General features: G+C 34.8%; 1 protein-coding gene across 4 annotated transcripts in view; it reads left to right on the forward strand.

Annotated features, from left to right (window-relative positions):
- The window catches only part of LOC128205676 (acyl-coenzyme A synthetase ACSM3, mitochondrial-like), a 39499-nt gene extending 16488 nt beyond the window's left edge, over positions 1-23011 (forward strand). Inside the window, exons 7-17 of one of the 4 annotated variants that reach the window (XR_008256303.1) lie at positions 187-241; positions 1411-1532; positions 1788-1944; positions 5800-5943; positions 8555-8629; positions 9429-9509; positions 10166-10267; positions 14849-14976; positions 16451-16550; positions 19541-19629; positions 19996-20115. Coding sequence is in view for 3 of the 4 variants with exons in the window: in XM_052907501.1 (XP_052763461.1) it covers positions 187-241; positions 1411-1532; positions 1788-1944; positions 5800-5943; positions 8555-8629; positions 9429-9509; positions 10166-10267; positions 14849-14976; positions 16451-16550; positions 19996-20115; positions 20869-20964 (1180 nt within the window). In the remaining variant the exon portion in view is untranslated. Of the gene's footprint in view, positions 1-186; positions 242-1410; positions 1533-1787; positions 1945-2540; positions 2670-5799; positions 5944-8554; positions 8630-9428; positions 9510-10165; positions 10268-14848; positions 14977-16450; positions 16551-19540; positions 19630-19995; positions 20116-20868 lie in introns of those variants that run through there. The other 3 variants (XM_052907512.1, XM_052907501.1, XM_052907521.1) reach the window with 3 other exon arrangements.
- The last annotated feature ends 1834 nt before the right edge of the window (positions 23012-24845 follow it).

The following is a 24845-nucleotide window of genomic DNA, read 5'->3' on the forward strand; positions in this document are numbered from 1 at the left end:
AAATTTTCGGCAGTGTATCGAACAAGCAATTGTGTTCTATTGCAAGTTATCTTAATTGACGAGATGGAAGTTATTGAGGATGAAATCAGCTTAATGTGAGACAATAAAAAAATCAAATTGTCAATCTGTGATAGTGCAGCTTTAAGCCTTTATATGATGTGTTTTTTTGCTATTTGTCAACTGCAGGGCTGGATGGCTAAACTATGAAGAACTGCTGCAGAAAAGTACAGACAATTTTGAGGTAGACTTCACAAACGTCTACTTGGACGGTATTCATAAAACATTTTAAGAATATTCTTATCTTAATACGAATTCCTATATTTTTCAAACTGGTGGTATATAAGCTTATTTGGGCCAGACCCATTTGTCGAGTGCTTCGATAAGATTGTTAATCATTTAAGGCTTTTAGAACAGTGGAACATAATGCACAGACAACCCTGTGTAACGTGCGAGACAAATAAACAAACACCAGATAGCCGAGCTTTCTGGCGTAATGAAACAAACACCAGCAGATCCCTTCAGAGAAAAGCATGCTTGACCCTGAAGGGGTCCACTGGTCTTTATATACACTAACTTCTCTATTCTCACATAGCCAGGGATTTGCTAATTTATAACCGACCAAGTTTACATCCGGTCTGAACGTCCGTTTTATACGGAATATTACTATGAACGCACCTCCGCCGCTGTAGACCTCTGCCGCCTACAGTGGACCGTTACACTTCAACCATCAGGAAAGCAGAGCTTTAAAGATTGTTGAAGTTCCAACTTACCATGCCTCACAGGACAGCTCAGCTTTCTAGCAAGTGCATAGCAGTGGAGACTATGAACGCACATCCGCCGCATACAGTGGACCTGGTTAGAGCTACCATGGTTCTTGAATGTGCACACATGTATACCACCATCACTAAGGACCCCCATTTAATGCCACTCCCAAAAGATGATTAGAATTTTTTTAGTGGTGTGGTCGGGGAATGAAACCTGCGACCCTGGTTTGACAGTCAAGTCAAGAAAAAGGGGGGGGGGGTGGTGGTTGTCGCGTCCGGACCGATTTAGGTTTCAAAATTTTAGAAGCCCTGTATAGAATTGTTGAATGAAATATAATTGGGCTTTATGTCAAGTTGTTTAAGTCATCATTGGTGAATGGTGCTTTTAAAACTACAATTTAAAACACACACACCATTTTTTTAAACTACGGATAATAGAAACCATAGGGTCTTCGCTAACTCGTAGGAAGAGTTAGGCAACCCGAATCAGAATAGGCCCATACGTTGCTTCACATGCAAAGGGTAATCAAGTGCCTAGTAAATCTTTCCAGTATTTTAACAGTTATGAATAGTTTTGTGAAGATGGTTTGGCTTCATGATGATTAGATAAACTCAAGAAAAACTTACATCCTGTACTGTTTTTCAGTGCATCAACTCATTAGCCACCGACCCTATGACAGTGTTCTTCACCAGTGGTACAACGGGGGCCCCCAAGATGACAGAACACACACACAGTAGCTATGGCCTTGGACACATCATAACTGCCAAGTAAGGCTGGAGCCGCATTAGAGTGCTATTTTTACCTTTTTTATTTGCGTTTGTCAGCAGCAGCTGTGGCCGAGTTTTTGGGTCTGTTAGCATCGTTCGAAAAATGTAAATGTAAGTATGAAATTTAAGTGTTAATGTAAGATTTGGGTGTTCAAGTGTTTAAGAAGAACTTAATTACGTCTTGGTCAGTTGGGTTGAATAAAACTGTCAAGCGCTTGAATCTGCTTGCAAAAGTTTGTTTTATTCCTGTTTTAGGTATTTCCTGTCTCTGCAGCCCAGTGATGTAATGTGGAACTTGTCAGACACGGGCTGGGCTAAGTGTGCCTGGAGCTCTCTATTTGCCCCCTGGATCGCTGGGGCAACAGTGTTTGTACAAGACTCACCAAGATTTGACCCTCATGATGCCGTTAAGGTTAGACATGTTAATAACTATTTACATATATGAGCACATAAATAAAAAGCAAATGAATGTTGATAATATGATATTATTAATTAGGTGATTTCATATTGGCCGAGTTAATTGTCCAAGGTCAGCAGTATTTCTGTTGAGTGAGGAAAAATAATATTAAACAGTTTTGATAATGAAAGATATTGAAAAGACAGAAAATTGAAATATTTCACTATATTTGTTCATAATATTCGTATTCTTGTTAGTTCTTTTATGGAAATATTTTCACATGCAGTATAATAACATGTTCTTGTGATTTTATTAATTTAAGTGAACTGTTCATTTCATAGTGTCTTTTTAAACTTTGGCTCAAAATATTGATTTTTTTCTCATTTTATTATTTGTTAAATGATTTTAACAGACTCAAGGTCTGTAGAAATATTGATTTCAAGATTGTGTAAACTCTACAATCATCTCTTTCAGAGTGTGTGTGAATATTTTTCTTGATTTTTTTCATATCATTGCATATATGTTGAATTTGCTTTGTATGTAATTAAAACTAATTTCTGCATTCTTTGTTGCATTTTATATTGCTCGGTATTTTGGTATTTTACATGAAGATATTGAGCCAGTTTCCGGTGACCCACTTCTGCGCCCCACCCACTGCATTCCGGTTCCTCATGAAACTGAGGCTGGCTGACTACAGATTTACCTCCCTTTACCATTGTCTTAGTGCAGGGGAACCCGTGGTATAAGCACATTTACATGCATCCTGTTCTCACCCTGTATTAGCATAGAAAATAAGGCATAACAAATAATAGTTTCTCTCTCGTAACCTGACTGACCTTTATTTTTTCAACCTGACCCCATTTTTATCATGACAGCTTTTTTTCTTTTACATAACATTTCTTCTCTCTTTGTGTGTATTTTTTTTTAGATATTTGTTTGTTCTACCAAGATGGGTTAAAGTGCTCCAGTTAACATTGATTAAGACAACATGGCAACGACTTGTTAAGTGTGTAAATGACGCTCGGACCCAGCTTTACTTAAAAACAATTCAAAATCTTACCAGCCCTATCATTTTGGGCTGTTAAATCAGAAACAAACAATTTATTTTAGGGCCTTACTTTTTTGCAGGTTGTTATTGTATCAACACCTATGTTGTTTGGGGAAACTTGCCTTTGGAGAAACGGTCTTGTTCAGTATTGTCTTAGTATAGGATAGATCACGAGTAGCCGTTTGATATGGAATTTATCAGCGAGCGTAGCGAGTTGATAATTTCATATCAAACGGCTACTCGTGATCTATCCGACTTAGACAACAGAAAGTGTATTGCTTGTTTCTCAGTCTGATACCATAAATTAGTATGAGAAAAATGTCAGGAAAGCACAGGAAACAAACATTTCTGTAGTATTAAGAACGTCCTTGTAACATAAGTAGGTGCACGATATGCACGAGATTTACCAGTTGAAATATCCGACAGAAAACAGTTGTGTGTGAGATTTATCAAACACTTTTGCAGGCCTATGATTGGCCGGCTGGAGGTAGCTGTTGTCTAAGTCTTCATGTTGATTTTGTTAGTGTAACCTTGCAAAAACGTTTTGGAAACGTTTGGCCGTAACTAATAACTTTAATAAATTTTGAATATTTATAAAAATACTCATTTGATATGAATTGAACTAGATCCTTAATAAATATTTTTTAACATGAACAAACATAGCTGCGAAAGTACCATAAATCTTTTTTTAACAGAATGTACATTAAATATTTACATGGTTTACCCGGAACAGTCGAAAGATAATAAGAGTGTTATCAGTAAAGAGTGTCATCATATGATACTTACAGATTGGACTGACAGTTGCACACAGAATGTGATAAATTGCGTCATAAATGCTATGTCTGAAGGCAATATATTGCTTCAAACAAGGATAACTTTTCTTTACCATTTTAAATGAAACATAGCGCAGTCTATGCCGCTTGCAGGGCCCCGCCTTTGGTCTTTTACTAAAGTTTGATTGATAGTTTAGTTCCTAGACAAACCTTTTTACAAAACCTGATGGAGCACTGTCAAAATATTAAAGATGGCGAAGAAAAAGAATTGTTGTCTTGTTAAAGTTTTCATTCGATGCAAAATGTTGCCTTCCGACATAGCATTTATGACGTAATTTATCACGTGGTATACACGTACTGACACAGAGGTTTAGAAATATCAATAGGCTTAAAAGTGAAACAACAAACATTTAAAAGTTGTACTTCTCATTGTTCATTTTAATCCATATATTGCTGAAATGTTTACATAAGTCCAATTTCTACATGGATCATAAAGCAGGTCTAGAAAATTATAGTATTCAAACTTAATTATGGTTATTTTTCAGTATGAATAAGATTGAATCTTTAATTTGGTGTTATGAACCTTGGTAAACAAAGAAAGTGACGAGCTTTGGCATCTGCTTGATGTGATTTTGTTTACTAACTTGTTACAACTTTCCTGCTTGCTCCGACTAACTGAACATGTGTTGTTTGGAATATGTTTTGCTAACTGTGCTGTTAAATAGATATTCTTTTCGTGTGTGTGTATGTAAGCTTATTTATACTCGCACTCCGACAAGGCCAATTCAGCGAGATTGTTAGTCATTTTAGTTTTTTTTGGAGCATGGTGCACAGACAGAGTGTAACCCAGGTTAGAGCTACCCTTGTTCTTTAGTCTGCATCAAAGTATAGCACTGTCACTTGGGACTCCCATTTGACGACCCTCCCAGAAGACGATAAGTATTTTAGTGGTGTCTCGGTAAATCAAACCATAGATGCCTGGATTGACGGTCAAGTGTGTTACCACTAGACAGCATTTTTCCCAATATATCCCTTCTCAACTTATCATATTTAAGATAATAGTTCTGGGGCCATATTCAATAAGAAACTAAGTGTTTTGATTGGCCTGTATATTTAGCTGACCAATAGGCTGAGTGAAATTACTGAGGCATGTCTAAGGATAAGATCAATATTGAATACTGGCCCAGATCCTTATCCTTAGACATGCCTCAGTAATTCCTATCAGACTATTGGTCAGTTATTTGTACTGTCCAATCAAAACACTCATATATATATATATATATATATATATATATATATATATATTTCAGTAAGGAATACTCATACATGGACATTTAAAATAAACATCATGTATAGTAAATGACATTATACATACATATTATCAATAGCCTTGACAGGCACACCGAACCAAGGATGATACAAAAAAAGAAGAAAAAACACTTATTTCCATTGTGGTCCTTTGTTTTTGTGGCATGGCATAGGGAGGCATTGCATATTTAAATAATAATAATAATAAAATTGCACAAGTATATTAACAATTAGTCTCTACGAATTAAAGTAAATATTGCCGTAGTTGTATCACAGTCACTTTACATAATAAGTTATAAGTTGAGAAAGTTAAACATAATTATCACATTATAGTATGAATATGACAGTATGTAGTACTTATAAAATGCGAGGTTAAGTTAAAATAGTTCCTTTACTATACATACTTACATACAATAATAGGATTGTCAATAACTAATGCTTAAATTTGACAATGAAACAAAAAAGTCATAAAAGTTTACACAATCTTGAAATCAAAATAACCTACAGCCAAGCCTCGTTGGCTCAAACTCGCTTGGCTTGAAGTCCTCTTTGGCCCGAGCTGAATGTAAAGGACCGATTTCTATAAGCTGAACCTAAGCATTCCCGCTTGGCTTGAACTTCTCGAGGCTTGAGGTATTTTTGCTTGTCCCTGGGAGTTTGAGCTAAAGGTGTTTGACCCACCACAAAACATCAAACACGCAGGGCAAAGTATGCTGCATTTATGTCATTTACATGTTTTAGATTTTAGCCAATAAGCCAATCAATGTTTTCTGCGCCCCACCAACCGCTGTTCGACTGATGCAAGTTGAGCATGAATTTTCAATGGTTAGAAAGAGCGTGCAGGCGGGATTTTTACGTCACGCCGTCAGTGGGGGAGAGCCGGTGGTGAGATTAAACGTTACATGCCTGTGTGTATCCTTGGTGGGCTTAGTGTATATATATTTTGATTAAGTCTGCCTTTAATTTTGATTTCCATTGTTGAACAATAGGATATATTTAATATACTTCACTTCTATTTAATATGGGCTGGATCTTAATGGTTAAAAATGCTTTGAAATGTGTATTGCAATGGGTAATGCAATTGCCTATTCTGAGATATTCATTTCCTTGCCTATTGCGAGGCAATTGCCTATTCTGTGAATTTCCTTTCGTGCCTTTTGCATGGCATGCGTCTTATTGACTATACCAAGATATTACTTTTCTTGCTTATTGCAAGACAATAACCTGTTCCCAGACATTACTTTCCTTGCATATTGCCAGATATTAATTTCCTTGCCTATAACAAGGTAATTGCCTTTTTCCAGACATTCCTTTCCTTTCCCATTGCAAGGTTATTGCCTTTTTCAAGATATTCACTGTCTTTCCTATTGCAAGGCAATTCCCTTTTTCTAGACATTCCCTTCCTTTCCTATTGCAAGGCATTTGCCTTTTCCCAGATATTCCCTTCCTTTCCTATTGCAAGGCAATTGCCTTTTCCCAGATATTCCCTTCCTTTCCTATTGCAAGGCAATTGCCTTTTCCCAGATATTCCCTTCCTTACCTATTGCAAGGCATTTGCCTTTTCCCAGATATTCCCTTCCTTTCCTATTGCAAGGCAATTGCCTTTTCCCAGATATTCCCTTCCTTTCCTATTGCAAGGCAATTGCCTTTTCCCAGATATTCCCTTCCTTACCTATTGCAAGGCAATTGCCTTTTCCCAGATATTCCCTTCCTTTCCTATTGCAAGGCAATTGCCTTTTCCCAGATATTCCCTTCCTTTCCTATTGCAAGGCAATTGCCTTTTCCCAGATATTCCCTTCCTTTCCTATTGCAAGGCAATTGCCTTAATCCCCAGACACTACTTTCCTTGCCTATTACAAGCTTGAGCTACATGTATAATTGTTCTTTTACAGAATCTTCCTTTATTAAATCATACATGCATTCAAAAAATATGTTTTACCTTGAAACAAAGAATGTTGACATTAAAACTAAAAATGTTGACCTTGAAAAAAAGAATATTTACCAATGAAATTTGCTGCAATTAGAATGAGACTTATATAGCTATTTTCTTTAACTTTATTTTTATTTCCTTTTGTTTTCAATTAAACCTCGAAACCGGATGCACAATCAAAAATATTGCATGACTATACCATTTGATAAGGTAATCTTGTATTAATGGGCGGTGGATTTTACAACATGTGATTTTGTACACTAAAACAACAAAAGCCATCATTTCCTATTTGAAATGAAAACAATTAAGCCTTTCCTGTTATCTCAATCAGAGAAAAGATCAAGTTGTTTTTATAAGTTACTCAATGCATTTACAACCTATATTAACTAATGTTTAATGTACAAAATTGTTGTAATTGTTGCCATGTGTTTTTCTCTATTTTCCTAGGACTGGTTTATTTGTGTGTTTTTTTTTATTGTGATCGTCCTGTGTCATCATCGGCCATCAAGATTCAGCTTGAAATTACATCTTTTCAGAAATATTGCTCAAAATTAACAACACACATCCTTGCATTGGTCCCTTTCAAAATTGTTGAAATGGTTCCGTTCCGATGCACAATAGGGGCAACAGTACTAAAAATGGAAAGATACGTTTTTCTCATGAAGCACCATGGCAAGAGCTGAAATATTTGGTTTATTAAACTAAGTTTTATAAACTTATGTGGAAGCTACAAAATCCCATGTTTTCTTTAGCAACGTCTCTAGTATTTAATCTTTATTTGATAATAATAATAATAATTTGATCACACATTTTTTTACAAAATGACGAATTTACAGTTTTTGTAGTTACAATTTCTGAACGCTTGGCGTTTTTGCTTCTCTCTAAGATGTCCATTTATTGCTCGACAATTTGATCACATGATGCAACACCATTTTCTCATTGGACTATTTACTCGTCATTTTGCAGTTAGATGAAGCTCGCCTTTATGATTTTAGTGATGTAAAAAATCTAAAACAGAAAAAAGCAGCTACGGCATTTTGAAGTGAGGCCATCGATATTTTGTATTGTCTATTAGTACTTGGCCAATTTTGTTCAAAATTAATGGTGACCCCGGGTTAAGGCTCTAGGCACCACTTCTTTTCCAAAACCACGAGGCATAGAGCTTTGATATTTGGTATGTAGCATTTTCAAGTTGTCTTTTACGTTAATATAATTAAATTATGCCCCTGGGGTCAAAAGTTACTCCACCTTAAGGATCTGCAGTGATGTGTATTTGATATTGATGAAACATGTAATATATTATTCATAGTTTTCACAATTTATTTGATGTTTTTATTTTAAATTTACCTCAAATATCATTATGATGATCATGTACGAGAGATGATTATGATGTTCGTAGATTAACATTTCCACCAACCGCTAAACATACATTATGATATGTAAAAGAAATGTATGATTCATATTTAAATAAAGTGGATCTTCCCGTGCAGAACAGATTTGAAAGCTAACAATGATGACGTTTACAACAGGGCCAATGTGATCTTTCAAAGTTTCATTATCTTTCAGAACCCTGAAATGTTGGAAGAATGGTATGAGGGAACTGGTCTCAAACTGCTCGAGGGGTACGGACAGACAGAAACAGTGAGCTTCTTTTCTTTATATTTCAAGTTTTTTGATAGGTTCGATCCCACAACACCTGATCATGAGATAATACCACAATGGTTTCAAGATTTATTCACTATGCAGTTTTAACAGGTTTTCCTAACTGTTCTGAATTGACCAATTTTAGAAACATTAATATGATAAAACAATAAAAAAAAAACCCCATATATGATGGATTAAGATGACCGTTCGTGACTTGTGCGTTTTAAATTGTAGTGTGATGAAACATATTTTTCTTTTAATTCAGTGTCCCAAGAAATCTACCACAAAAAGAGAACCCATGTTTCAATATACTTTAAGATAAATGTATGCAATCAAAGAAATAGTTGAAAATGCTTACAGTTAAAAATAATTGTTCGCTTCTCATTTCATTGACAAAACAGATTTGATCAGAAGGTCAGGTCCAGAGTCTTTGTTAGTTCAGCTGTGTATAAATGTGATTTTCACACTTTAAACCAAAGCTCTTTTGTCTGGGTCAATGCTTACTATTATTATGTAACATATGCTTTTGCCGAGCAGTTCCGGCTGCCGAGCCGATAAGCTCATTAATATTACCTACGAATCTACGAAGGCACCTTTTTGGCCTCCTGGGGCCTTAAACTGCTTCTGTACTTAAACAGCTTCTTGTTGTCACATGAAACAACTGTAAAGAAATATCCATAAGGATTAAATATTAACGATCAGATAAAGTTTTATTATAGTCGTGTGCAAAACATTTGGGTTGTTGAGATACATACATTTTTTTTGTTACACCTAATCTGTATTCTTTATGATTCAGACTTTCCTGTGTGGGACGTACAACAGTATAAAACAGAAGCCAGGCTCCATGGGCAAGGCCGCCCCGGGGGTAAATGTGCAGGTAAGAATAGGAACCAATGGTTTGGTTTGTGGCTCTATCCATGAAATGTATGGTCAATGCTAACCTTAAAGGCTCTGGCTCATGTTTTTTTAACAAAAATGAGTTTTCCAAGTAATGCATATGAAAACATTTATTTTATTATTGTTCTACTCAATGTCATCGAAGTTTGAGAAAAAAATACAATTATTTTTAAAGAAACAGTGTTTTAGAGTGGGATGCGAACAATGGCAAAGTCAAGAAAACAGCTATAAAACTGACGCCTTCACCATTATGTCACTAGAACTTATACAAAATAAATGGGTAATTTAACCTTTTAACAATACATTGCTTACATATGTGATAATGTCAATCAAGCAATCAGGTAACTACAAAGCCATAATTAAGTGACCATTAGCATTTCCAACACTAATAAAAAATGTGGTCTTTTGTGGAGACAATATTCAATTTTCAGTTTTCAGCAAATATCAACATTTGCAGCTTTTGGTATCTTAGTTTTACACTCCTAATGATTTGCCACACTAAATTATATCATATAAAAAAGAGAGCATTTTACAAAAACATGAGTGCATCTCTTTCAGAAAATACACTTCATAAAAAAAAAATGCTTAATAATAGGGTTACTTACTACGACATGCCAACTTTAAACTTGATTACAGGTTGTGGATGATCATGGTGTGATTCTACCTCCTGGAAAGGAAGGCAACATCGGTGTCAGGGTGAAACCCCAGAGGCCGGTCGGACTCTTCTCAAGGTATATTGTAAGTATATCCAGCCCAAAAACTTTCATAGAAAGGCTTTCTTTCGGTTGCAAAAGGGAATGTAAATGCAAAAGGGAATGTAAATGTAAATCACAGTTAAAGCTCAAAGCTTAAACAAGTCGACAAGGTCGTGATACTATAATGCTACAAGGGCTGTGCATTGCCCTTGTGATGCAATGTAATTATGTTCCAGCTTACAGCCAGCATCAGAACCTTAAAACTCAGAGCTAGAAGCTCCTGATGCGCCATACAGCAAGGAACGAATGCCAAGCCACCTGCATGAGATTTTGCCAACTTACCCATACAGGCGCCCATTCTCAAATCACTGCATATATACAAAATATTTTTTAATCATGTAAAATGATGTATTATCGGCCTAATACGATTTCGGCACCATTTTGTGTCTTGTCTAAAATAAAGTTTTGGTGGTGGTGAGGATACAGTCCATCCAGTACTATTGACTGCAACGATATCGCTATTACAAGCAAGTCTCGAGATAACATGAAAATAATTTAAAAAAAACCACGTTAAACGGACTAGACAGCAGATGATACCATTGTGTTTTTATAGTTTTTGTGTATTTTTGGAATTAAAAAATTAACTGGGTCAGTAGTAATCACATGACTTTCACATGTTAAATAATGTTCAAGGACAGCACTAGTGATAACACAGTGAAATAGAATTTAGGCTCTTTATAATAATGACCATAATGGCTGAATGATGAAACAAAAAAAAACATGAAAATTTATATATAAAGCAAATTGATCCATTTTATAGAAGATGAAATATACGTCTAATGGAATAAAAAAAACTTGTACAAATATAATAGTTCTAAAATAAACCCAGGAATAGCAATTTCAAAAGAAGTATAAATAATTATTCTGAAAATGGGCGTATGCTTTTAGGAACTATACATATAGGTATGTGTCATGTAATTTAGGTAAATTGCATGTAAATATTGAAAGGCTTGACGTTACTTAAAAATAAATCATGTTATGAACATGATTGTTTTTCTGCAAGATCATAAAAAATATCTTGAGAACTTGTATACTGAATTGTGAGGGTATTTAGTTTAGTGTATTAAATTTCATATTACGGGTTATATTTTATTTTTACATTATATTCTATGATTGTGATAAAAATGTGATTGTTACACGTTACCTTTGTAATTAAATGCCTTAAGCCTGGCTCTCACCTTCTTGATTTTTACTAAGATTGCTCGTGGTTTAGAAAATCATGGTGTTTCTTGCATGACAGGTCATGTTAACATTTGTAGCTAATCTTTCTGGAATCTTGGTGAGTCGTGGGTGATCCTGGTGAAAATATAAAGCACCATGATAGTTTAAACTGTTTAAAACTGTTGTGCTACAGCTTTATTTTTTTCAAACTTTAGTGCAATTTTAGTGCAACTGTTACTCAATTAGTACAGCCATCCTTTTGTTTAAACATTAGATTACTATGAGTGTGAAGAAAGTTATGATAACTTATCACTCTCGTTGGGACGTTATTGCGGGAGAGTGTGGTCTTGTGTTGACTGGTGGTAAACCAGAGCGCCCGGAGAAAGCCCACTTGTTTGACTTGGTGACCACTCACCAAACTCACATGCGCCCGGGCTGGGAATAGAACCCGGGTCGCCTTGGTATGCAGCGAGTGCACTTATATGTCATTTATAATTCTTGCTCTTTTGTGATGATTAAGTACAACTTGTCAAGAATGGCCTTCATTCTTGTACAATACAGTACGTTTTTTATCACACTCCCTGCAAACCTTTGATTGATCACAACTTTATGACAATCGGTGACGTGGGCTGGCCAGTACATTTCGTTAAATGCTAGTACTAAAATTTATTACGATTGACTTGGTTGGTTATTCAACTATGCTGGGAGCAATTCATCGAGGGGTTGCTATTCATGTCGATGCTTAAGATATCACTCCTCATCTTTTAAGTATATGATATAGTTCAATATTGCAATGTACATAAAACAGAGTGGGCCGATGTAGCCCTCTCTTTTTCCGTAGATCCTTAAATTTGGACTATAAACTTATTTGGTGTTTGTTTGTGCATTGGTCAGAAACGATCGAGGTTTAATAAATGAACAAAAAAATTGAAAAATCCTCTATTGACATAGGCCCAGTACAAAAATGCAAACACCAAGTATATGCTACCTTTTTCTAATGAAACTAGTTTGACAAGTAAGCCTTGGTGGAAAAATAGACTGGATTAAACATATTCTATTACTTTTTTGGTGCATTTGTCTGAATCGATTTACTTCAAATTGATGAACAGAAAATTTGAAAAATCCTTGATTGTCATAAATGACCCACACAAAAATGCAAACACCAATACTTTTCTTCTTGGTTATATAATATGTAAGGATCATATGCAGATTCATAAAGGATTGTGGTTAAAACATTAATAACCAGCTTTTAAAGGGACTCGCTCATGTTCTGGCACCAAAAGTAATTTCTTGGTAATGTATCTGAAAACATATTATAATTATTGTATTCTTTGACACCGAAATTGCAGATAAAATAGAATTAAAGTTTAAAAAACAACAACCTTGTTTTAGTGAGGATTGAAGTTCCCATGCCGGTACAGATAACCGATATCCAATCGCTCACAGGGACTCGTACTAAACAGACGGAAATTAAAACCTTTACAACTCCGACGACTGGGCATGATTTACTTGGCTACAATCAGTTACGATGAATCGTAGCATATTTACTGTGAAAATAAGAACCAGGCTTGAAATTAAAAGCAGCAGATTCCTTCGGGTGATAAACCTGGGTAATTAAAGTACCATTCATTTTAATTACCCTAATGATTTATCTTTGATGTTATATTCAGGTTTGCGATAAAAGTAATCAATTCCATAAGAGGCTTTAGTTAAAAGAGTGATTACATAGGAAGATTCATGGTTTCACACAAAAACAATTGTTGTTGAAAAAAAATGTTTGAAAGTTAACCGGCAGAAATATTTGACCTGTGCTTTTTTATTTTTTGGAAATCTGTAAATCAATGAAATATGGATTGAAATTATTTCATTTTTCATAACAATACAATTGTGGGTATTGCGATATCGAAGCACCTGTAAATTATAAGATTTGAAGCAGTACTCTCACATATTGACAGTTTTAACTTATATAAAAAAAATTGTGCAAAAATCAGCCGATATTGGCGTCCATGCCTATTCAGTCATATAAGATAACTCACTAAAGAACAGACCTCAGTTGTTTAGAAAACTGCCGAAAAATCCCATTTTTCTTGCATTAGTAATGTTTTAAGCCACAAAACATCTGTTTTCAAACTTAAATATTAAAATCTGCGATCTGATATTTTTCACCAGTCTTATCTCACAGGTTTACATATATTTACACAAAGATTAGTTCACTTCAAGACAATTATTTTTAAAAAGTCAAAACGGTCAGTCTGTGAGAGTGCAGCTTTAAAACCTGTAACAAATAACAAGTTTTGAATGTTGAATTTTGTTTAAGTTTAGCATTGAAAGTCTGAATGTCAAATGTCATATTCAAATATTGAAATTTAAACTTAAACATTTTTAAGAAAAAAAAGTTAAATGTCATTTATTGTATGTTATGCTGTTCATCAAGTTTATATTGTATGTTGAGGGAGCTTGACATTTAAACTTAATTCAGTTGGAATTTAAGATTTTGTCAGATCTTGACCAAACTTGAACAAGATGTCAATGAGCAAAATATCTCGGCCAAGTTTGATAACAAATTATTTCACCTTAGTCATGTCAGAGTTAGAATTGTTTAAACTACACAAACTTAATGTTTTCCGCCAGGAGATTTTGTTCGATCATCAGCCAAATAAGCTAAATATTGGTATTGTTATAATATTTGGCCAGGTTTGATAACCAGCCATTTAACTTAAGTTACTTTAGAGTTAAATTATGGCTCGAGCATTGCTTAAATTACTCAATCTTTATTTTGTCAGTGCAGAAACTTGAAGAGCTTTTGCCTGATCATCACCTTGAACAAAATGTTTATGGGTTTTATAACTTGGCCAAATTGGATAACCAGTAATATTGGCACAGTCACTAAACAGTTTAGTGAACGTTGATTTGCTCAAATTACACAAACTTTATGTTAACTGCATTGAAACTTGAGAAGCTTTTTACTGAATACCAACAAAATGCCACAAAATGTTAATGGGCAGAATAATTTGGTCAAGTTCAATTACAAGCCATGTCATATCACCTCTGTCTCTTAAGATTTTTGCCCTTGAATTGCTTAAATTACTCAAAACTTATCCATGCTGTAATGCAGGAACTTTTGTCCAATCATCCGCAAACTTTAACAATACGTGAATGGGCAGAATATCTTGACCAGGTTCAAAACTTACATATAAAATATACATCATAATTGCTATAGATCATAAATATATATCATAATATGCTTTGGGCACATTTTGTGACAGTTTACCACAATGATTACATTCAGGATGACGAACCCCGTATGTTCAGTGTTTGCCTAGAATTTCCACCTGACGGCAGCAATGAGTGATAAGGGGTATACATTGTGCTGTATTTATTAATTTGTGTTCCTTTTTTTCAGGATGACGAGTCCCGCATGAAGTCAGTGTTTGTCGGAGATTTCTACTTGACAGGGGACAGGGCTGTGGTGGATGAAGAGGGTTATATCTGGTTTGTAGGCCGTGCAGATGATGTCATACTCAGCTCAGGGTAAGTCCACTTACATAGAGAGTGATAAAATGGTTACACAAAGAAGGTAGACCTCATGTAGTCTGGTTTAATAGTAAAACAAAATGCATTGACCAGTAGACTGGTTAATTTTCAATAAATGGTCACACAAAGAAAGTAGACCTCATGTAGACTGGTTTAATGGTAACACAAAGAAGGTAGACCTCATGTAGACTTGTTTAATGGTAAAACAAAGTGCATAGACCTGTAGACTGGTTAAATGGGCACACCAAGTAGGGAGACCTGTATGACTCGTTTAATGGTCAAACAAAGTAGGTAGACATGTAGACTCGTTTTAATAGTCAAACAAAGTCGGTAGACGTGTAGACTGGTACCATGGTCATATTAAGTTGATAGACCAGTAGACTGTTTTTATGGTCACACAAAGTAGGTAGACCTGTAGACTGGTTTAATGGTCACACAAAGTAGGTATACCTGTAGACTGGTTTTATGGTCACACAAAGTTGGTAGACTTGTAGACTGGTTTTATGGTCACACAAAGTAGGTAGACCTGTAGACTGGTTTAATGGTCAAACCAAGTAGGTAGACCTGAAGACTGTTAAATGGTCACACCAAGAAGGTTGACCTGTAGACTGGTTTTATGGTCACACAAACTTGGTAGACTTGTAGACTGGTTTTATGGTCACACAAAGTAGGTAGATCTGTAGACTGGTTTAATGGTCAAACCAAGTAGGTAGACCTGAAGACTGGTTAAATGGTCACACCAAGAAGGTAGACCTGTAGACTTATGAAATTGTAACACATCGTAGGTTTATCTGTAGATTGGTTTAATGGTCACACCAAGTAGGTAAATCTGTAGACTGCTTAAATGGCTATACCATGTAGGTAGACTTGTAGACTGGTTAAATGGTCACATCAAGTAGATTACCTGTAGATTGAGTGGTAAAAAAATGGTCGCACACAGTAGGGAGACATGTAGACTGGTTTAATGATCACAAAAAGTAGAAAGACAAGTAGACTGGTTTTATGGTCACAATAAGAAGGTAGACCTGTAGACTGGTATAATGGTCAAGTTGACTTGTAGACGTGTATCATGGTAACACTTGGTGGGTAGACTTGTAAACTGGTCTAATGTATAAAATAAAGTAGTTAGACACTTTCAATTGCTAAGGAAGTTAGGTATCTGTCTCTCACTGTAGAGGCTGTTGGTCAGAGTACCACCATAGCAATATTATGTGAATGATTCATATCAACCTTAGCTGTTCTCACTATTAAGGTGTTATTAATTAGTGATAAATTCTTGAAATGTAAATTGAAAAGTTAAGATATCATTTTCCAAATGAATCAAGATGTCAAGTGATCTAACCTGGTCAATGCTGTCATGCATTGCATTGATACTTGATCAAGGTTTTCCAGTCATTAGTAGGATTGAAATTGGAACTAACATATGTTTATTCTTCCGTTAGTGACATGTAATTTATCAAAGTGCTTACAGGTATAGAATAGGGCCGTTTGAGGTTGAAAGTGCCTTACTGGAGCATCCAGCAGTCCTGGAGTCAGCAGTTGTTAGCTCCCCTGATCAGACTCGGGGAGAGGTAAGTTAATATAGATGATAAGCCCTGTTATTCATTTGATTGGCATTGGAAAACAAAGCTTCATTTACACTATAGACTCATCTTTTGGAAGATAGTCTAGGCGTCATCGCTGTCTTTGGTGAAAAGCTATTACCTTGGGCGTAACTAAAAAGCCTTCAATATATTCAAATGAAACTTGGTACATATGCTGCCAGAGACAATACACACTTTAATAGCAAGGTGATTAACATCTGAATGAGTCTGGGGAAAACAATTGCCAATGTTTCAATGGCCATAACTAAGAACAAAAACATATTCAACTTAAATTTTGGTCTTGTTAAAGCTGGTATTTATTAGCGATACATGGAATCGAATGACTTTGGGCATAGTTCGTTAGTTCTGGCTTAGATTAGAACAGATTACAGTCAACGCTCTATAGTTCTAATTCCGTAGATTGATTTGTGGGCTCTGATCATTTGTGATAACTTGTTAATTATTTCAAATAAAATTTCATTAGTAAATACTACAAAATGACAGTATGGCAGTTATCGAGTACCTTAATACAATTTTCAAAGTCTGGAGCTGTATCCCAGAAGAATCTCACTTTTTCCTTTAATTGAAAAATTATGCCGCAATAAAGTGTTATGCTTAATGTATATTCTGCTATTAAAATATGCAAACATTAAGATTTAAAAAATTGAAACACCATTTTAAAGCAGATTTTTTTAAAGAAATTACTGTCTCAAGTTATAATGTTCTATAATGATTTGAATCCAATAATTCCTTACATAGTTCGTTCGATCTGGATTACATTAGAACAGATTACAGTCAACGCTCTATAGTTCTAATTCCGTAGATTGAGTCAGCGGTAGTTAGCTCCCCTGATGAAATGAAATCCAATGATTCCTTACATAGTTCGTTGGATCTGGGTTGGATTAGAACAGATTACAGTCAACGCTCTACAGTTCTAATTCCGTAGATTGATTTGTGGGCTCTGGGTTAGATTAGAACAGATTACAGTCAACGCTCTACAGTTCTAATTCCGTAGATTGATTTGTGGGCTCTGGGTTACATTAGAACAGATTACAGTCAACGCTCTATAGTTCTAATTCCGTAGATTGATTTGTGGGCTCTGGGTTAGATTAGAACATATTACAGTCAACGCTCTATAGTTCTAATTCCGTAGATTGATTTGTGGGCTCTGGGTTAGATTAGAACAGATTACAGTCAACGCTCTACAGTTCTAATTCCGTAGATTGATTTGTGGGCTCTGGGTTACATTAGAACAGATTACAGTCAACGCTCTAAAGTTCTAATTCCGTAGATTTATTTGTGGGCTCTGGGTTACATTAGAACAGATTACAGTCAACGCTCTACAGTTCTAATTCCGTAGATTGATTTGTGGGCTCTGGGGTACATTAGAACAGATTACAGTCAACGCTCTATAGTTCTAATTCCGTAGATTGATTTGTGGGCTCTGGGTTAGATTAGAACAGATTACAGTCAACGCTCTATAGTTCTAATTCCGTAGATTGATTTGTGGGCTCTGGGTTACATTAGAACAGATTACAGTCAACGCTCTACAGTTCTAATTCCGTAGATTGATTTGTGGGCTCTGGGGTACATTAGAACAGATTACAGTCAACGCTCTATAGTTCTAATTCCGTAGATTGATTTGTGGGCTCTGGGGTACATTAGAACAGATTACAGTCAACGCTCTATAGTTCTAATTCCGTAGATTGATTTGTGGGCTCTGGGGTACATTAGAACAGATTACAGTCAACGCTCTACAGTTCTAATTCCGTAGATTGATTTGTGGTTACATTAGAACAGATTACAGTCAAAGCTCTGCAGTTCTAATTCCGTAGATTGATTTGTGGGCCCTGATCAGTTGTGATAACTTGTGATTTATTTCAAATAAAAATTGATTAGTAAATGATACAAAATGGCATTATGGCAGTTACTGAGTACCTTAATACAATTTTCAAAGCCTGGAGCCGTATCCAAGAAGCATCTTAAGATAGAATCTCCCTTTTCCTTTAATTAAAAAATTATGCCGCAATTCAACTGTTTGGCTTAATGTATATTCTGCACTTAAAATAAGCAAACATTAAGATTTGAAAATTTTAAAGCAGATTTTTTTAAAAGAAATTTCTGTTTTAAGTTATAATGTTTTATAATGATTTGAGGACACATGCATATGTTTTATAATGTTTTGAGTACGCATGCACTCAGATTCCTTAGAGCGCCCATAAAGACATATATGGTACACCCTACTTTTTCCTTGCCGTACCAAACTGTCTACACCAGAGTTGCTCTCTACTCCCCAGACACTCGTGCCATTTATCTTCAATCATTTATTTCTTATATTGCTTTTGAATTAGCTCCCTCGAGTAACTGACATTTGGATACGTTCTTATACACTTGTACATAACGGTGTTTAGTCACACAAAGGTTTAGCCAGTGCCTGAACGGATCTGTGAGATAAATAATATAGCTACTAAAATCGCTGATGGTACGTTCAAAAAATGAAAACGTGTACAGTTTTGATTTTGTGTTTTCATTTATGTGACCGATTTTTAAAGAAAGAAAAATGATGTAATTGTCATACTACTGGTGTTGTCACCATCATCATCAGCAGCAGCAGCAATGGCGGCAGAGGAGTTGTGTGAAAACATTTTGTTTTTGGTTATTAGTTTAAAAAAACATCAAAGTACATATGAAAACTATAACACTAAAAGTCCTTAATATCTATAATGTAACATATGTGTTCATTTACTTAATCTTGGCCATAACTTATAAACTGTTCAAGATTTTCAAATGAAACTTGGTACACATGTTGCCAGGGATCAAGGCACATATTTAGTTTTTAGTTATGCCCAAATTTTACTAAAACAGCAGCAGAGGAACATGTGTTCCGATTCATTATACATTTAAACACCGTTACACCAAAATCTTTGGGACCCAGATAAAAAATCCAAAATAATGATATTTCGGATCAACAATTGTAGATAGAGAATGACAGCATTCGCGAATTATAGATGATGTAAAGTATTGAAGATTGCAATGTCGGCTGCACGTCACAAACATGTAAAATTTGGTAAGAGTGATTGTTTCAAGTATACATGTTTGTGGAATTGTTAAATATATGACAAATAATTTGCTATTATATTCATGTACATGATCACTTCTTGGAAAAAAACTACTTACTTCTAATTACCCAGGTTTTCATCTGATTATGTCAGTATTGGTTTACAAGCAGAAGTTCTCAAAATTATTGGACTGGTTTATTTGATGTATTAAAAAAGATCAAGTTTAGTGAATTAAATTTTGGAAATAAGTACCAGTCTGTTCCTAGAGGTTACTTTGTTGATCGAAACACAATCTCTTTTCTTTGTTTATAGTAATGGTAACAATTTTGTTGAAATAAACCATAAACCACATTGTTATGTTACATGATCTTCAGGTTGTGAAGGCGTTTGTAACTCTGACTGAGGATTATAAGGACAGCAATCGTGAGGCATTGGTCACCGAACTTCAGGAACACACTAAAAATGTCACTGCACCTTACAAATACCCCCGCAAGGTAATATAATTAAAAGGACTTCTAACCATGATATTTATGCCCCCACTTATGGGGTATAGATTTGCCCTTGACCATCCGTCCATCTGTAATTCTGTCATTATTATTATGCAAACTTGTGTCATTCAAAACTCCTAGTCTTGCATTCTTGTACATCAGAGTGATGATGCTATATGCATACCACATCATTATCAAACCTCTAATGAATGAGAATAGAGTCTTGAAAACTGTAGGGGAAATGTTCTTGTGATGTTGAAGTGTACTTGGGTTTCATTAGCAGCTGAACAGAAAGGGGATCAGGTTATAACCAGTTACTGAAAATTTTCAAACTGTTTTTTTGTGCAAATATAAGTGATCGAATAAATTTCTATGGATATACTCTTATTTTGATTGGAAATAATTTAGAACTGGTGTGAATATTTCCTGTGCCACGTATTTCAGTATTAGTCAGGCATTATTGATTCATCATTGTAATCAGGTTAATAGCGGTAGATATAAAAAGTGTTTACACAATATTATGTAGACCACTAAAAATTAGATTGTTAGTCTGAACTTACACAAATGGTTATTGCGTCTGTCTCGCATCAGATCAGTCACATCAAACCATTTATTTTTACACACTATCAACCTTTTAACCATTACTTGAAAGTCAAGAGTTCATGATTAAGCTGTCACAGGATGATACTTAGCGCATTAATTCATTTAACACTGATTTGTATTTTGTGAAGCATTAAATCGATTTAATTCTTATTACAGATACAATTTGTTGACACATTACCGAAGACAGTGAGCGGAAAGATACGCCGTGTGGAACTCCGCAATATGGAATGGGGTCGGAAAACCGCGGATTAGAGACTTAAGCTGCCTTGATCTCCTTAAAAGGCGTCATTGGTAGTTAATTAAAGCAACAATGATCCAGATAAAAAAGGATGGAACTAATACCGTATGATTTTGGATAAGAGCGGTGATTTATTTTTGTTATCAGTCATATTTAGGTCATCTACCTAAGAGATTTTTTTTTATCTAAATACATAAACAGTGTTTATTCAGGTATTTGATTAAAATGCTCGTACCATGTGCCATTCATGTATATTACATTGTAGAAGTTCCCGATGTTTTAAAGGAACAAATGATATTTTTTAGTTTTAATTTTGTAAATGTATTTTTATGGGTTTTTTTCCTGTGTGGGATGATTGTTTAGAATGAAATATTTAAGATTGACTTGTATTAGCAAAAATTTCAACTTGAAGGAAGTTTGTGGAAAGATACAACGCTTAATTTTTGGCCAAAGATTGCATAATTAAACTAAAAGTAATTCTGAAATATTTTACATGTGTAGAAGCATAAAATAGCATAGTGTTTTATAGGCTGAACATAATTTTATATATTTTCTGTCAAAAAGGTTATTTAGAAAATAACGTCACTAACTTTTTGTTTACATCGGTTGTGACTATTGGTAAAATATGAAATACAACAGCACCTATAAATTGGAGTTGTTTCTATAAATATTCAGCGGCATATGTCATTTTAAATAAAGCAGTAGCAGATGCAATAAATTGCAGCTAAATTTATAAATATATTGCTGTATGTATCATTTTAAATACAGCAGTAGCAGCTACAATTTAATAAATTGCAGCTATATTTATAAATTTACAGCTGTATGTATCATTTGAAATACAACAACAGCTATATATATAAATATACAGTTGTAAATACAGCAGCAGCATCTATAAACTGTAGCTATATCTATAAATAAACAGCTGTTTGTATCATTTGAAATAAAGTAGCAGCAGCTGCAGCTGCAGCAGCAGAAGCAGATTTAAATTGCAGCTATATCTATAAATACACAGCTGTATCTATATGTGCTAAGCCACTGTTGTCATACTGTAAGGTTTGAGCCATTTGGTGCACCATACCAGAGGGGCTCTTGTTTTGAATATTGTATTTTAAGTCTTTAATCATTGACAATATCAGGTTCATTTCAGATTGAGTTTGCTTTGAATTTCTAGAAGATTGAAATCCTTAATTACTTTTATACCTTGCTGTTTTCAACATTTCAAGTGTGTATGTGTACATTATATTTGTACACTGCAGTGCTCTCGCCAATTATGTATTTAACCAAAAAATAAATAAATAAATAATTACCAAAGGTTTGTGTAGATATATATTTTGATTTTTGAAAGCAATTTTTAATAATGTACATTGAAATCAGAATTGATATAATCATTACTATTGTCATGATGTAAAATCTATGTTTTTGTATGTGTTGAATATATATTGCTTTACATGTTTTCATATAATAATGTCATTGTACAATTTTCACAGATTTGGAAGTAATTATTTTGGTAACACAACTTTTTAAATTCATTTAATTAATGTTGATGTTTGATCATTATTCAAGTTATATTTTATACGGCATTATATTTTGTAAGTGACCTACAAATGTAAAGGCAGCCAAGTGTAAATGGTTTTATAAATCTACTAAAATACAAATAAATGATACAATTCTTTTACTGTATATTTGATAAAAAAAAGTCAGTACTGAAGTTGAAATATAATCGCAAAATAAATTGACACAAACACTTTATGCCATACAAATGCTCCTTTTTTTTTAGAATAAAAACAAATTGTACTGAAGCATTTTGCTCCAATTGTGCCAAAGTAGCATCTTAAAATATATCATTTCGATCATAGCCAGAAATTGACACCCACACATTTCTTTACTTGTTGTTTGGGTGAAATTTGGCCGATTTCAAATATACATATATATATATTTGTGACATTTCATACCTTGCCATATATTTATTGATTTTTTTTACAATAAAATTGGCTGCCTTTATCGTTTTTATATGTTAATGAACTAAAACTATCCAAATTGGAAAATACAAACTTATAACCAGAAAAAGTCTTATATTGTTTGCTCGTGAAAGCGCCCTATCCTTTTTTGTCAATTCTCATTCATCAGAGGTTTGATAATGATAAATCAAAAGCATAGCATCATCACTCTGGTGAACGAGAATGATTTTATCAAAAATTGCACGTTATAACCGCGTTTCCAAAATACCACCAACGCCATGGTAGACGCCATCTTCTTTAGTGTGTGTATACCACGTGATAAATTACGTCATAAATGCTACGCCGGAAGGCAAAATTTTGCTTAAAATGAAGACTAATAAATAAAAGACAACTTTTCTGTAACAACACCATTTTTATTTAAACAAAAGGCAGTCTATACCGCTTAAAGAGCCCCGCATTCGTTTTATTACCGAATTTTGATAAGGTCATTAGTTTCATCAAACACTTCGACAAACCGGTTTCAAGAATAATGTTTCGACAGCGCTCAGTCAGACGGCCGTATTGTGAAAAAGGTTTGTCAAAGTGTTTTTTAGAAACTAAACTCTAAATCAAACTCTGGTAAAAAATCGAAGGCTCCTTAAGCGGCGTAGACTGCGCTTTATTATATTTAAATTGGTGAAGTAACCTATGTTTAAAGTCTTTTTTCAAATTAAAATATTGCCTCCCGACGTAGCATTTATGACGCAATGTATCACGTGGTATACACAAACTGTTCTTAGACTTCTCGAAAGCGTTCGACAAGGGGCCACACAAGCGCATTGACTTAAAGCTGAAACACTTAGGTCTGCGAGGGAAATTAATGGATATTCTTGGTGAAAGCAGAATAAGTTTGAAATTAATGTTATTTGTTTCATGCATCGTTGCAGAAAAAGTTCTTCGTTTTGGACATTAATTCTAAATATCCTTGATTTTTTTAATTTATATTAGTGGTGGTGGTGTTAGTAGTTTATACTCCGGGTCCCGGCGTGAGCACATTGAAGGGTCCTAGAGTGACAGTTCAAACACCGCACACCTATCCTGGGCAGACTAAGAGGCGGTTAACCAGTACTAGGTGCCTTCACCTTTGCAAGGAACGGACAACTTCTGCACATGCCAGGGGCAGTGGTACCTTGCGAATGGTCGTAGAAAGGATTTCATAACCAGTCACAACAGAAGTGACCTGGTCCGCCCGAGAATCGAACCATATATTAGTTTGTCCTGCACATGTTAATTAGTGAACCCAAACGCCCCGACGATGACCTTTTGTGATATCAAATTTTGTTTAAATAATGTAGTTTGCGCCGAAATTCGCTCCAGCGTAGCAAGTTTTTTTAAAATCTTGTTTCTTATTTTAAAATTAGCAGTAGCGTGCCAAACTTGTTCAAGTCGTGCCATTGCGTCGAAATTGACTCCAGCCCTTGTATAATAAGAGAACACCATATCGCCTAAGTAGTATACTACATGTTGCATTGATTAATGGCCGTGATATCACCCGGCTTTGTCACCGTAAAGAAATTATGGTAAGAATGAATGTCCTCATGTCCACAGATAGCCACACCAGTTGAATGCTTTGTTCAACGTAATTTAGCCGAAAGAAAATGGAGCAAGCGGAAGAAATGAAATCGATAAATTCCTTTAAAAACAAGAGCGGGTGAAAATGGCGAGCACTTTTCTATAATTAATATTTTGAATGAAAATCTTGCAAGAATAATCTATTTTCCCATTTTCAGTGTGATTTTAAAGGGACTAGACACATGATGGTCCAAAAATCGACACATACAGAATTTCCCCAAAAACAGGCATATGATTATCAATGCAATTTAGTAGGAGGCCGATTATATATCATTTTACATAATTAAAATAATAAACACTCCTGTTGCTGTCTCAAGTGGATGTCT

Source organism: Mya arenaria, chromosome 2 (genome assembly GCF_026914265.1).
Source record: "Mya arenaria isolate MELC-2E11 chromosome 2, ASM2691426v1".
Lineage (NCBI taxonomy): Eukaryota > Metazoa > Mollusca > Bivalvia > Myida > Myidae > Mya > Mya arenaria.